Genomic DNA, 13,069 nt, shown 5'->3' with positions numbered 1-13,069 from the left:
CTAATTGTGGAATCAATATTGCATTGCCCTGGATATCATGTAACTCAATTATAAGTAAACTAAAGAAAGAAAATACTACAGAGTGGTGAGAAATTATATGGGCTTCGTGTAAGATAACTAATACATGGAAAAAATGGAGACTTGCCCATTGCAACCAATCAGATCCCGGGGTTCATTTTCTACCCTGTGTGTCTATCCAAGTGGACTAATGAAGGTCACAGGGTATATGGAGTCCATAGTGTTCGGAGTCTTACTGGGCCTGATTTTTTTCTGTGTTGGGGGGCAGGGACCAGAACAGCTACCTAGGGACTCTGCAAAAACACAATGGTCTGATATAAATGTAAAAGTATCCAAGTTGCCCAAAGAAGCCAAGCCAGCCCTTTTATTCGTTTAGGAAATTAAAGTAGAAAATTTTAGTTAATTTGGGCAACAAATTGTCTTTTTTTCTGAGTTTTGTTACATATGGCCCAAAATTCCCATTGCACAAAAACACTATAACATACCTTTTCCTTATGGACACCGACAAGAGGCGATCCGGAATGTCTCTACAGAAAACACTGGTCGTATAATTATTCTGTGCAGGAATTCTACAACATGAACAAAAATAAGAAATCAAGATGAATATTTCATGACCATGCGAGTTACAAAAGACTCTTTATTAGCTGTAAGTAAACAATTGCTCTTTTGCTGCCTTGTCTTGGTTTAAAAAAATGACACTGTGTCCCATTAAAAATCAATGGACTAACCAACGATTTCAATGGATGTGCCAGGTCCTGGAGAGTTGCTCTTTGCATTGACAGAGTGACTAATAGTGCTTTTTGGGGACCTCTTCTATTATCTCGTAATGCCCTAACAAGTAATTGCCCAAACCAGACCACGCCTTTAGCTCACACATTTGGCCCGGCCGACTGCATATTATTTTAATAGAGTGAGAAAATATAAGCACTGGCAGCACCTCCCTGAGGGAAACAATAAATTCTGAAAGGTAACATTTACCCTAAACGTAGACATCAAGGGACAGTCTCAAGCCCATTCACTTAAAGCCATTTATTATATCACCCCTTTAAAGAATAGTAGTTATATAATTTAAATGCTATGGAAACTTTTGAAGACTTTTTTTTTTTTTTTTACTAAAACGGTGTATTTTAGTGTTTAGTGAAACTTTGTAATTTGTTTTTATTCAAAAAAATAAATGAATTTTTGAGATACAGCTTCTATGTATTCTTGATAAATAGAAGCTGCCTCTTGCGCTGAAATCTGAATCCGTCAGGTCAGTGGGACTAACGGCCTCGGTAACAGCGGGTCCTGCGTGTCTCTGACACAGGATCTAGCTGTTATCGATCACATCTAAGTTCGGGTTAAAGGTTTCCATAGAGGCGTCCCCTATAGGACATCAGTGATAATCGAGCTTTTAAATGGAAGAATGGAAATTTATAAATCCATTATTTTTAACCGCTTCAGGCCCAGGGTAATTTGGTTCTTCAGGACAAGACACAGTTTAGAGTTTTTTTTTTAACGTATTAGTTCAACGGTTATCACTTTTTATTTGTTAGGCTATGCACGTGATTTTTGTACCATTTTTTTTATACACATCATTTTTTTTTTTTTTTTCGAATTTTAAAGCTTATAGTATGAAAAGAAAAGTAAAAAAAAAATAACTTTTTTAACACTTTAGTTAGTTCTTCTAGTAATTATATAGTGTTACCCTACTGTTAGACTTTATTTGTATTGGTTATTGTATACAGATAGTTTTGATATATTACATGTCTCTTTTAGGGTAATTGGATCAGGGCTAGCGTTACTGCAATGATTGGTGGGGCGGTCTTTTTTTGGGTGTGTTTTGTGTGTATTTTATTTCATTTATTTTATTTTATTTTTTGGTCTGTTGCTCAAAGGTCAAGAAAGACAATTGAGCTATATTTTTTTAATACATTTTCTTATACTATACTTTTCCACTGTCACTGGGGCTGCACAGTAGCAGGCTCCTACTACTGGAATCCCGGCGATCAAGTGACCAGTCACGTGACCACCAGGACCAATGGAGGAGCTGCATCTATTCCATACACAGCGTCCAATAAAGGTTTTGTATCTGAGAACAGAGAAGAATGCTTCTGTCTTTTCTCCAGGGTCCCAGGTAGACATTAAAGGCCCTTTTACACTGGCCAATTATTGGGCAAACGAGCGTTCACAGAACACTCGTTCTCGATTATTGCCCTGGGTAAACAGGCCAACGATCAGCCGATTAACACGCAAAAGCTCATTCATCAGCTGATCATATTGTTTTAAATACTGAAACTATTATCGTTGTCGGCAGCACATCTCTCTGTGTAAACAGGGAGACGCGCTGCCAACGTGATACAAATGTATGGGGACGAGCGATCGGAGTAACGAGCGCTCGTCCCCATACTAGCTTCTTTTGAAAGGAGCAAACGAGCGCCGATAAACGAGCTGTCTCGTTGATCGGCGCTCGTTTACACGGCCCAGGCCGGGCCGTGTAATAACACCTTAAGTGGGCAGCCAGCTTGAACCCTTGCCGTATACATACAATGGCGTGGCCTTTAACCTGTTAATCTCTGGTCACAAGACTTATTATTCTCACCTGCCATTCTCAATCTTTTGTACTCTGAGCTCAGCTGTAAATTGTCTCTGTGCACATGGCTAGTACCGGGGGCCAGGTAATTCACATAGTGCTAACACATTTTCTAATATGTGTGAGGGAGATAAGAGTCACAAACTGCTACAATGTAGAAACTATACTGTAACTGTGAGTACAGGAAACAAAGTTTTAACAACATATACAAACCAATACAACCCGTTTTCCATTTTGACTAGAGTTTTCCTTTAAATCATAGGACTAAATACTCTGATATTAATCAGACAACCCAAACGGATGACTCTCTTAGTTTTTATTTAGTTTTGATTCAGAAATTGGCTTTATTTAAATGCTTGTGATCATTTCATGCACTACATGACCGGTCATAATCCCAAAAATAATCTCAATACATAATGTATTTTTTGTCATGTATATTTTGTCATGTAATTGTTGGGTCCCTGGCATGGGCCGGGCAATTATGGCAGTCTAACACACATAAAGACTGGCATGGAAACTGTTAACAAACCAAGTACCAAAATGCGTGTTCCATGAGTGTGCTAACGATTTATTTTATTCCTAGAGCTCACCGTTGTCTTGTAAAACAAAAGCTGTTCTTTTCCGTTCCATTGTGAGGCTCATAAAGCAACTTTACAAGTGTGTGGCACCCTACTAAGATTTGCAGGTACCCATTTAAATATGTGTTACATTGTAGCTGTTAATGGGAAGCACATTCCTTATGTACCTTCTAAACCAAATACAAAGTGACTGAAGGAATAAAAAGGAGCTGGGACATTTCTTTCTCCCAAGTTCACTTTTAGATATATTAAACATAAGAATATACACTATATACAGTTGGGTCCTGAAGTATTTGGACGGTCACACAATTTTCATCATTTAACCTCTGTACTCAACCACAATGCATTTGAAACAAAGCAAGGACTATGTGATTTAAGTGGAGACTTTTATCTTTAATTTAAGGGGTTTAACAAAAATATGGCATTAACCGTTTAGGAATTACTGCCGCTTTTTTTTCATAGTCCCTCCATTTCCACTAGTTTAAACGTAATTGGACAAACTAACATAATTATAAATATAAAGATTATTTTTAATACTTTTGCAGCCTGAAGTCTGGAGACCATGGACATCACCAAATACTGAGTTTCGTCCCTTGAGATGCTTTGCTTCACTGCAGCCGCCTTCAGTTTCTTCAGTTTGATTGTGGCTCTTTCTGCCTTTAGTTTTGTCTTCAGTAACTAAAAAGCTCAATTGGGTTGAGGTTAGGTGACTGACTCGGCCATTGAAGAATATTCCATTCTTTGCCTTCAGAAGATCTTGGGTTGCTTTGGGGTCAATATCCATCTGTACTGTGAAGTGTCGCCCTATGAGTTTTGCAGCATTTTCAGCAGAAAGTCTCGCTTTTTACACTTCAGAATTCATCCAGCTACTTCTATCCACAGTCACATCATCAATAAACACAAGTGACTCAGTTCCATTGGAAAACAGACATGCCCATGCCATAACGCTGCCTCTACCATGATTGAGAGATGATGAGGCATGCCTCAGATCATAAACCTTTCCTTTCCTTCTCCATATTGTTCTCTTCCCATCATTATGGTACAAGTTCATTTTGGTTTCATCTTTCCAAAGAATTTCGTTCAGAGCTGGGTGGCTTTTTTTAAAATGTTTTCTAGTCAAGTCGAAACTGGCCTTTCTGTTCTTGAGTGTTTTCAGGTTTGCATCTTGAATAAATCGTCTGGATTCACATTTATGAAGACGTCTCTTGGTTGTAGACTGTGACAATGATACGCCGACCTGCTCCTGAGTTTTAATTGACTTGATTCTAAGTTGTGACCAGTGGTGTAACTACCGCCGTAGCAGCAGTAGCGGCTGCTACGGGGCCCGCCGGCACGGGCCCCCACCATGGCCGCAGGCTCCGCTAGCAGCCGCTATAGCTGCTACAGCGGGACGCCACTGAACACTAAGGCAGAGCAGGGAGGTATCTCCCCGCTCTGCAATTAAACAAAAGACATGTATCCCCTATCTACAGGATATCCACAGGACAGGGGATACATGTGTGATCGCTGGCAGCGATAAGGAGAACGGCGGACTGAAAGTCCCCTGAAGTTCTCCATCACAAACCTCGGACTTCCGGGGTCTGTGCCGGCAGTTCCGTAGAAATGAATGGAGCGCCGGTCGCGCTTGTGCGCATGCGTGACCAGCGCTCCTTTCATTTTTATTGAGCTGCCGACACAGACGCCGGAAGTCAGAGGTTAGTCATGGAGAACTTCAGGGGACTTTCAGTCCCCCGTTCTCCCTATCAATGCCAGCGATCGCACATGTATCCCCTATCCTGTGGTTAGCGCCATACAGCCCCCTCTGTAGAGAACGCCACACAGTCCCCCCTGTAGATAACGCCACACAGTCCCCCGTGTAGATAACGCCACACAGTCCCCCCTGTAGATAACGCCATACAGCCCCCCTGTAGAGAACGCCATACAGTCCCCCCTGTAGATAACGCCATACAGTCCCCCCTGTAGATAACGCCATACAGTCCCCCCTGTAGATAACGCCATACAGTCCCCCTCTGTAGATATCTACAGAGTGGGGCTGTATGGCGTTATCTACAGGGGGGGCTGTATGGCGTTATCTACAGGGGGGCTGTATGGCGTTATCTACAGGGGGGTTGTAAAAAAGGCACTATCTACAAGGGGGGGGGGTTGTGTGACTCCCAGGGGAGTGGGGGCCCCCAGTCAAAAGTTTGCTATGGGGCCCAGTCTTTCCTAGTTACGCCCCTGGTTGTGACGGGTTTATTTCAAAGGAAGTAAGTCTGCGATTAACCTCTAACTTGCTCCGTACACCTTTGAAAACGTTTTGTTTTTTTAAAAAATAAAAATGTCTATCAGTGTGTTTGGTGCAACTTTCTAATTACTGTTTATTAAAAAATATTTTTACTTTTTGAGATACAGCTGCTTTGTATCCTATATACAGAGCAGCTGCATACAGTGCTGAAACCTGTATCTGTCAGGTCAGCGGCACTGACGGGTTCAGTGTCAGTAGGTCCTGCGTGTCTGACACAGGATCAAGCTGTTACCGATCACATCTAAGTTCATAACTCAGATGTGATCGATAACAGGTGCATCCTGCGTGTCAGAGACACAAAGGACACTCTGTCACTTAACCCGTCAGTACCGCTGACCTGACAGATACAGGTTTCAGCACTGTATGCAGCTGCTCTGTATATAGGATACAAAGCAGCTGTATCTCAAAAAGTAAAACTATTTTTTAATAAAAAGTAATTACAAAGTTACACCAAACACACTGATAGACATTTTATTTATTTATTTTAAAAAAACGTTTTCAAAGGTGTACAGAGCCTTTAAATTGTCTGCCAGACCGTTTGGTGTTGCTGAGCATGCCAATGCATTCATTCTTTTTAAGAAAGTACCAAACAGTTGATCACTCCTAAAGTTTTTGCCATCTCTATGATTTGTTCATTTTTTCCAGTGTAATGATGGTCTCCTTCCCTTGCATTGACACCACTTTGGACCGCATGAACAGCTACCAAATGCAAATTTAATGTTCGGAATTTACTCCATACTTTTTCGCTCCATAATTTGTCATTAAATAATGAGGAAACGGGTCACATCGCCATGAAACTGCCTATGGCTGGGTTCACACGACCTATTTTCAGACGTAAACGAGGCGTATTATGCCTCGTTTTATGTCTGAAAATAGGGCTACAATACGCCGGCAAACATCTGCCCATTCATTTGAATGGGTTTGCCGACGTACTGTGCAGACGACCTGTCATTTACGCGTCGTCGTTTGACAGCTGGGCACTTCTTTGCTACGTAATTTGAGCCGTTCTTCATTGAAGTCAATGAAGAGCAGCTCAAGATTTACGGGCGTCAAAGACGCCTCGCAAAATGCGAGGAGGAGCTTTTATGTCTGAAACGAGGCAGCTGTTTTCTCCTGAAAACAGTCTGTCTTTTCAGACGTAAAAGCCTCTCATCGTGTGCACATACCCTATCAGTCAATTGTCCAATTACTTTGAGCCTTTTAACATGGAGGGACTAAGAAACAAATGTCTGTAATTCCTAAATGGTAAATGCAATATTTTTGTTAAATTCTTTGAATTAAAGCTAAAAGTCTACTCTTTACTCACATTTGATCCATTGCGGGGGTGTACAGAGGCGAAATGATGAAAATTGTGTCACTGTCCAAATACTTCAGGATCCGACTGTATGTTGAATATAAGAATTTATATTAAAAAGGTTGTCTGTTGTAGACAGTCTCGATCTCGTGTGGCTGAACGACACTTGTCCCTCTAAGAAGTTGTTACTATGTAACTATGTAATAAAACTTCTATAAAAGGGTCCTCCGGTCCCAGAGACTAGCTGATTGCAGCTGTTATTAAGAGGAGAACCCAATGTCAGTACTACTAATAGTCTGGGGAAAAAACTTAAAACAAAATGTAAAGGGGTTGTCCGGTTTAGAATACCCATTTTCAAATACTTTATAGGGGGTCCTTTGTTTGGGACCTTCGTCAATCAATAGGAAGCAGCTACAAACAACGTCTCTTTCGTTAGGACCCAACATGTTCATGTATTACACAGACGACCCAGTGACGACTGACCACTGGGGGACAACCTGTGATAAAAAAAACAGACAACACCTTTAATATCTAAAAACAAAAAATAAGGTTTGCAGACCGGTATATTCCCCCATACATGCATGTATGAAAAATACTGAGCAGCAGTTCATAATAGAAGCACTAAATACATGGAAAAGGCTACATTTCGGAGGAAGACTTACATGTGGTTCACTTCAGGCTTGACCAATGCCACTCTAGTTGTGATATTTCCAGGCCTGTGGAGAAGAAGTGGAGAACACATTTAGGTATTGATGTGTTTGGCATGTTAGTGATCATCACTCGATACATTGTTACTATTCAGAACACAATGTAAAACACCAGAAGGAAAGCAGCTTGTTACAGAATGAACCAATCAATGCCCCAAATTGCTTTATTGTTCCCATTGTTATTCATTTACAATACATTTTAAGCTTTTATCACACATTAAACGGCAATTAAATCCTCTACTGGACACGAAAACAGCTTGTTTATGACTGAGCTGAGTAACCTCACTGATATAGACAGAGTTATTCTATTTAAGGTCCAGTATTCGAAAAAATTGTCTTTCTTTCTACAAACAATGCCGCTCAAATGCATACGACTAATATGCAATACCGTACACAGGCCATGGACAAGGGTGGTGCTGTTTTGGGGGAAGAAAAGCAGACACAATTTTCTAGTCCTACACAACTCCTTTAATCCCTGTCCCGCCCCATGACATAATAGTACTTTGCGGTGAGCGGATCGCTCGCACGAACCGCCGTACTATTACGTCATGGTGATGGTGTCGGCACAAGAACTGTGCCCACGCCATCACCAGCAGGTGCCAGCCAACAACCGACTGTAACGGAATGTAACCAGCAGGTCGCAATAGGCTGAAACTGTATGTAACCAGCATGTGCCAACCAACATCCCATTGTAATTGTCGGAATTGGAGATTACTCCGATCCTGGACTTTTAACCCCTTGAATGTCACGGTCAATTGTGGGGGGGGGGGCTATAACAGAAGAATTATGTATTATGCAGTGTATTATAGTAGCGATCAAGGATCGAACTTTTAAGTCCCCTAGTGGGACTTTAAAAACCTTTATAAAAAATAAACTTTAATTAGATTTTCTTATATAAATTTTTAAGTAGAATTTTTTTTCCATCGATAATCTACTTATAAAGCAAACTTAATAAAACGGAATAAAATAATATGTACAGATATTTGATATTGCCGCATCTATAACGGCCCGTATAATAAAATTATAATGTTATTTATACCAATTAGAAAAGGATGTAAAAATAATTAAATCAGATAAAGCAATAAAAAAATAATAAAAGTTAATGAATGAGTTATATGTACTCCAAATGTTGAAAAATACAACCCGTCCCACAAAACATCGACTAAAAAATAAAAATGTTTTGGCTCTAGGAATTAGGCGATGCAAAAACGACTTTTTCAATGAAAAATGCTTTCATTGTGCAAAAGTAGTGAAATATAAAAAAAAAAACTTGTACATAGTTAGCAACGGCGTAAACTTAAGGTCCCAAAGAATAAACTGTTATTCATACCGTCTGATGAACGGAGTGAAAAAAATAAAACAAAAAAATAATAATAATTTTCTCACTTCCCCAAAAAATGTACAAAAGTTAACCAATGAGTTATATGTTTTTCCCAAATTTTAGCATTAAAAATATAACTCGTCCCACAAAAAACAAGCCCTCATACGGCTGCGTAGCCGGAAAAGTACAAATGTTACAACTTTTGGAATACGGTAATAAAAAGACAAAAAAAATAATAATGCCGCTTCCTGAAGGCTAAAATAGGCTGCAGCCATAATGGGTTAATACAGGACATGTCAATCCTACTGTAACCTGTATATCACTGATGAATATGCTGCATAATATGATACGGCCTGACCATGCCCCTTACTAAGGGGAAAAACCAAAATATCCCAATTGTCAGTAAATTTCCCAGAAAATGCCGGATAGAGCGATACAAATTTATAATATGACCTGTGTCCAATGCTAAGTGCAAGTGACCTTCTGTTTTCTGTCTATATGTCTGTACTGATTTCTGCAGTACAATTTATTATCATGTAGGTGGTGGGGGCCCATCCTTGTCATTGCTATGGGGCCCCATGAATCCTTGTTACGCCCCTGTGCCTGTGGGACTCCTTATGCAGGGTCATACTCAGGATTTTTAAAGGGGGGTTTCCAAGTAAATTTGTGCCCACGACAGAGACAAAAATATTTCCCCCCCCCCCCACCCACCTCTGATTATACTCATTTTGCCAGCGTTCTACAATATCACACTTTTTTTTTTACACAGGGTGGTTTAGGGCTTAGGCTATGTTTCACATTTACGATGGAGTCTCCACATGGATCTGGAAAATGTAATGGAATAGCTCTACATGCTGCGCTATTCTTCTCGTCAAAACGACTGACACCCTGTCGAAGCCTTGTTGTAAGTAAATAGGGTCCGACAGGCACCGGGGGTATTTTCACTGTTAGAAATGGAAGCCAATGATGCAGACGTGGACAGAACCTAAGTAATAGTATTTTTCAAATATCCCTTTTGGTGTGCAGTGATTGAGCGGTAATACCTAGTATCATTGGTTGTCTATGGTGATTCAGGGGATAATATTGAAATCCATTATCCATAGTAGTCTCAGATAGTAATGGGTTAATATTTGATATCCTTGGAGGTTTATAATGGTTTAGTAGCTAACACTTTATCCAAATCCCCTTCTTACCTTCATACAACCATAAAGTTACATTTTAAAAGTTGGTCTGCCTGCAGCTAGCCCCACTTTACCTGGCGGTCCTGTGGTGACTCTTCTCTGGTCCCCCGCTGGACTCTTAAGCGATGATGTGTCAACATATGAGACTGTTGCAGCCTGTGATTGGCCTCAGCAGTCACGTGTTGAAACGGCATGTCATTGTTGGAGGCTGGTAAATAGAGGCAGGGGCCAGGAGAGCCACAAGATCGGTAACATTAGTATACTGCTATCTAAGGTAAGGCTACAGGTAATCTGCAGCAAAATCCGCAACACCAGGAATTGATTGCAACAAATGGGTGTTCATTCTGCGACAGGAATTGACATGCTGCGGATTTAAAAATCCACACCGCAGGTAAATTTTCGCCCAGGAAAATTTGCGCAGCACGTGAATGAGATCTGTTAAAATCTCATCAACTTGCCTGCTACTGTATTCCGCTGCGCATTTTCCGTCCACCATTCCAGACTGAAAATCTGCAGCATTTCCGTCCCGTGTGGAGTTACCCTAAGGGTATGTTCACACGGACTAATTACGGACGTAATTTGGGCGTTTTAGCCCCGAATTACATCCGAAAATGCGTCTCGTTAGCGTCGGCAAACATCTGTCCATTCATTAGAATGGGTCTTACGATGTTCTGTGCAGACGGTCTTTTTTTTTACGCCCCGCTGTCAAAAGGCGGGGCGTAAAAAAGACGCCCGCGTCAAAGAAGTGCCTGTCACTTCTTCAGACGTAAATGGAGCCGTTTTCCATTGACTCTATGGAAAACCAACTCCATTTACGTCCGTAATGGACGCAGCGAAATTACGCCTCAACATGCCATTACGGCTGAAATTACGGTGCTGTTTTCTCCTGAAAACAGCACCGTAATTTCAGCCGTTACGGACGCTGCTGTGTGAACATACCCTCAGAGTGGCTTTGACTCTGGTGGACCCAGCCCTTCCACGAATTACATGGTCAGCTATTAATTTGAATGGCTGCCATGTAGTACTACATTTACCCAGCAGATGCCATGGCAGATGTGGCTTCCCTTACGGAGGTGCAGTACGGACCTATAGAACTCTACGGGTGCCCCATTACAGCTCAGTACAACTTGGAGCTTGTACGGAGGCATAATACGGCCTATATCTTACTAGTGGCTTGTAATATCCTACCCACATCATGATCACAATCTAGCAATACATGGTGCAGCTCATGCCAGTATATAGGAATGTGACTGTAATTCCTCCGGATAACATCTAATTATAAAATTTAGCCCAGAGCAATAAAACAAAAAGAGCCAAGATGGGAGCGCCTGTATCTACAGAGAAATGTGGAAATGTTTCAATCTAATGAAGACGGGGAGTTTTGCAATTCCTAAGCAGTTTGCATACAGGGTGTTATGATTTAAGGCCAGTACACAAAGGGAATAAAATAATCCTCGGAACCGCTGATAGGAGTCTGGTAATAAACTCACTGATGCTTAAAAACAAATGATACATTATAAGTGTATTGTACTATGGCCCACAAGGTATAAACTGTGTTACTGCACAAATTAGAGGACGTGTCCATGTAGCTGCCAAATCTGAATACAACACTTGAGATTTCTTGTACTGAATGCATTCTCTAAAATAATGAAAATTAAAACAAAAAGAAACAGCCAAAGAGCTTTTTACAAAACCTAAAAACAAACAAAAAATGGATAGATATAAAAAGGGGCGAGATTATTGAAACTTGTCAAATTTCATAGTTGATAATTAAAGGGGCTTGTCTTCAAGATTTATAGGTTTTATCATTTGCTGGATTTTTTCTAAAACCTGAAAGTCGAATAGTTCCATAACTCCTACTGATTTTCAATGACTCCCTACTGAAAATAAGTTCCGTTACTAGAGTCTACATGGTCATGCCAGGTCTTATTCAAGTGTTAGAAGATGCCATTGTGGAGGCAACTCTTATGCTCTGCTCGCATCTGTGTTTTGGTTTCCCTTTAAAATGGAAACCTGGACGCATGGCCGGATCTGTCGCACGACGGATACCTCTGGCACCCGACAGACCTCGATGACTTAGTGTCCTCTTACATGGCCAGACATGGGCCGTGCAACCGAGCGCCGATCAACGAGACAGCTCGTTAATCGGCACTCGTTTGCTACTTTCACAAGGAGCTAGTATGGGGACAAGCGATCGTTACTACGATCACTCGTCCTCATACATTTCTATCATATCGGAAGCACGTCTCCCTGTTTACACAGAGAGATGTGCTGCCAACGATAATATTTCTTGCAGCAAAAACGATACAATGAGCCGAGTAACGAGTGTTTGCTTGTTCATCAGCTGAACGCTGCCCTGTTTACACAGTGCAATGATCGGGAACGAGCGATCACATGAACGCTCGTTTTCCCGATATCTGGCCATGTAAAAGGTCTTTTACAATGTGGTCTGTCAGGGAAATGCACACACAAAGTCTTATCTTTGTGTATAGTGTTACTATCTTTCCTTATCTAGGGCCTCCAATCGAACAATAGAGATGTGGTTTTCTCATAGTCATTATTTATCGCCTATCGACAGGTATGATGACATATGTGTGATCAATGGGATACTGACCACTAGAACCCCCACTGATCCCAGGAATGGGAATCCAAGAGTGCCCTATGTGAATGAAGTGGTACTGCGCTTGCTCAATTCACTTTCAATGGGGCTGTCGGAGATAGCCAAGATCCATTCACATAGGTCTCTTGGAGACCCATTGGTCAGACCCCCACCGATCAGACATTTATCACCTAGCCTGTGGATAGGTGATAAATAATTATTATGTGAAAAGCCCTGTAACTCGTTCACCCTCTAATGATAGTGAGATGATTCTGTTAATCTTGCCCCAATCTATACAGCAAAGCCAGCAACTAAGCTACAGAAAACAAGTAGTGCCAGCTTAGAGTTCACACTGAGTTTTTTGGCATGTTTCTTGACTCGGAAACCGTGCCAAAAAATGTCAGAAAACGCCTCCCATTGATTCCAATGGGAGGTGGGAAAGAGAAGCGACATACCCTACGGGCGTTTATGTCTCTGACCTCTTGTTGACATCAATGGGAGGCAAAGAAAGCAGT

The 13,069-nt window shown here is 41.1% G+C and overlaps 1 protein-coding gene across 1 annotated transcript in view; it reads right to left on the bottom strand.

Moving 5' to 3' along the window:
- The window catches only part of ST8SIA6 (ST8 alpha-N-acetyl-neuraminide alpha-2,8-sialyltransferase 6), an 80,122-nt gene that overhangs the window by 19,285 nt on the left and 47,768 nt on the right, over positions 1 to 13,069 (bottom strand). The window contains exons 2-3 of the mRNA XM_075827596.1: positions 7,409 to 7,462; positions 504 to 587 (exon numbers count right to left, since the gene is read on the bottom strand). Coding sequence (XP_075683711.1) covers positions 504 to 587; positions 7,409 to 7,462 — 138 coding nt within the window. The remainder of the gene's footprint in view (positions 1 to 503; positions 588 to 7,408; positions 7,463 to 13,069) is intronic.

The sequence above is a fragment of the Rhinoderma darwinii genome, chromosome 5, assembly GCF_050947455.1.
Source record: "Rhinoderma darwinii isolate aRhiDar2 chromosome 5, aRhiDar2.hap1, whole genome shotgun sequence".
In the NCBI taxonomy this organism is placed as follows: domain Eukaryota; kingdom Metazoa; phylum Chordata; class Amphibia; order Anura; family Rhinodermatidae; genus Rhinoderma; species Rhinoderma darwinii.
Note: the sequence above shows the minus strand (reverse complement) of the source record. Positions and strands in the feature narration are given on the sequence as shown.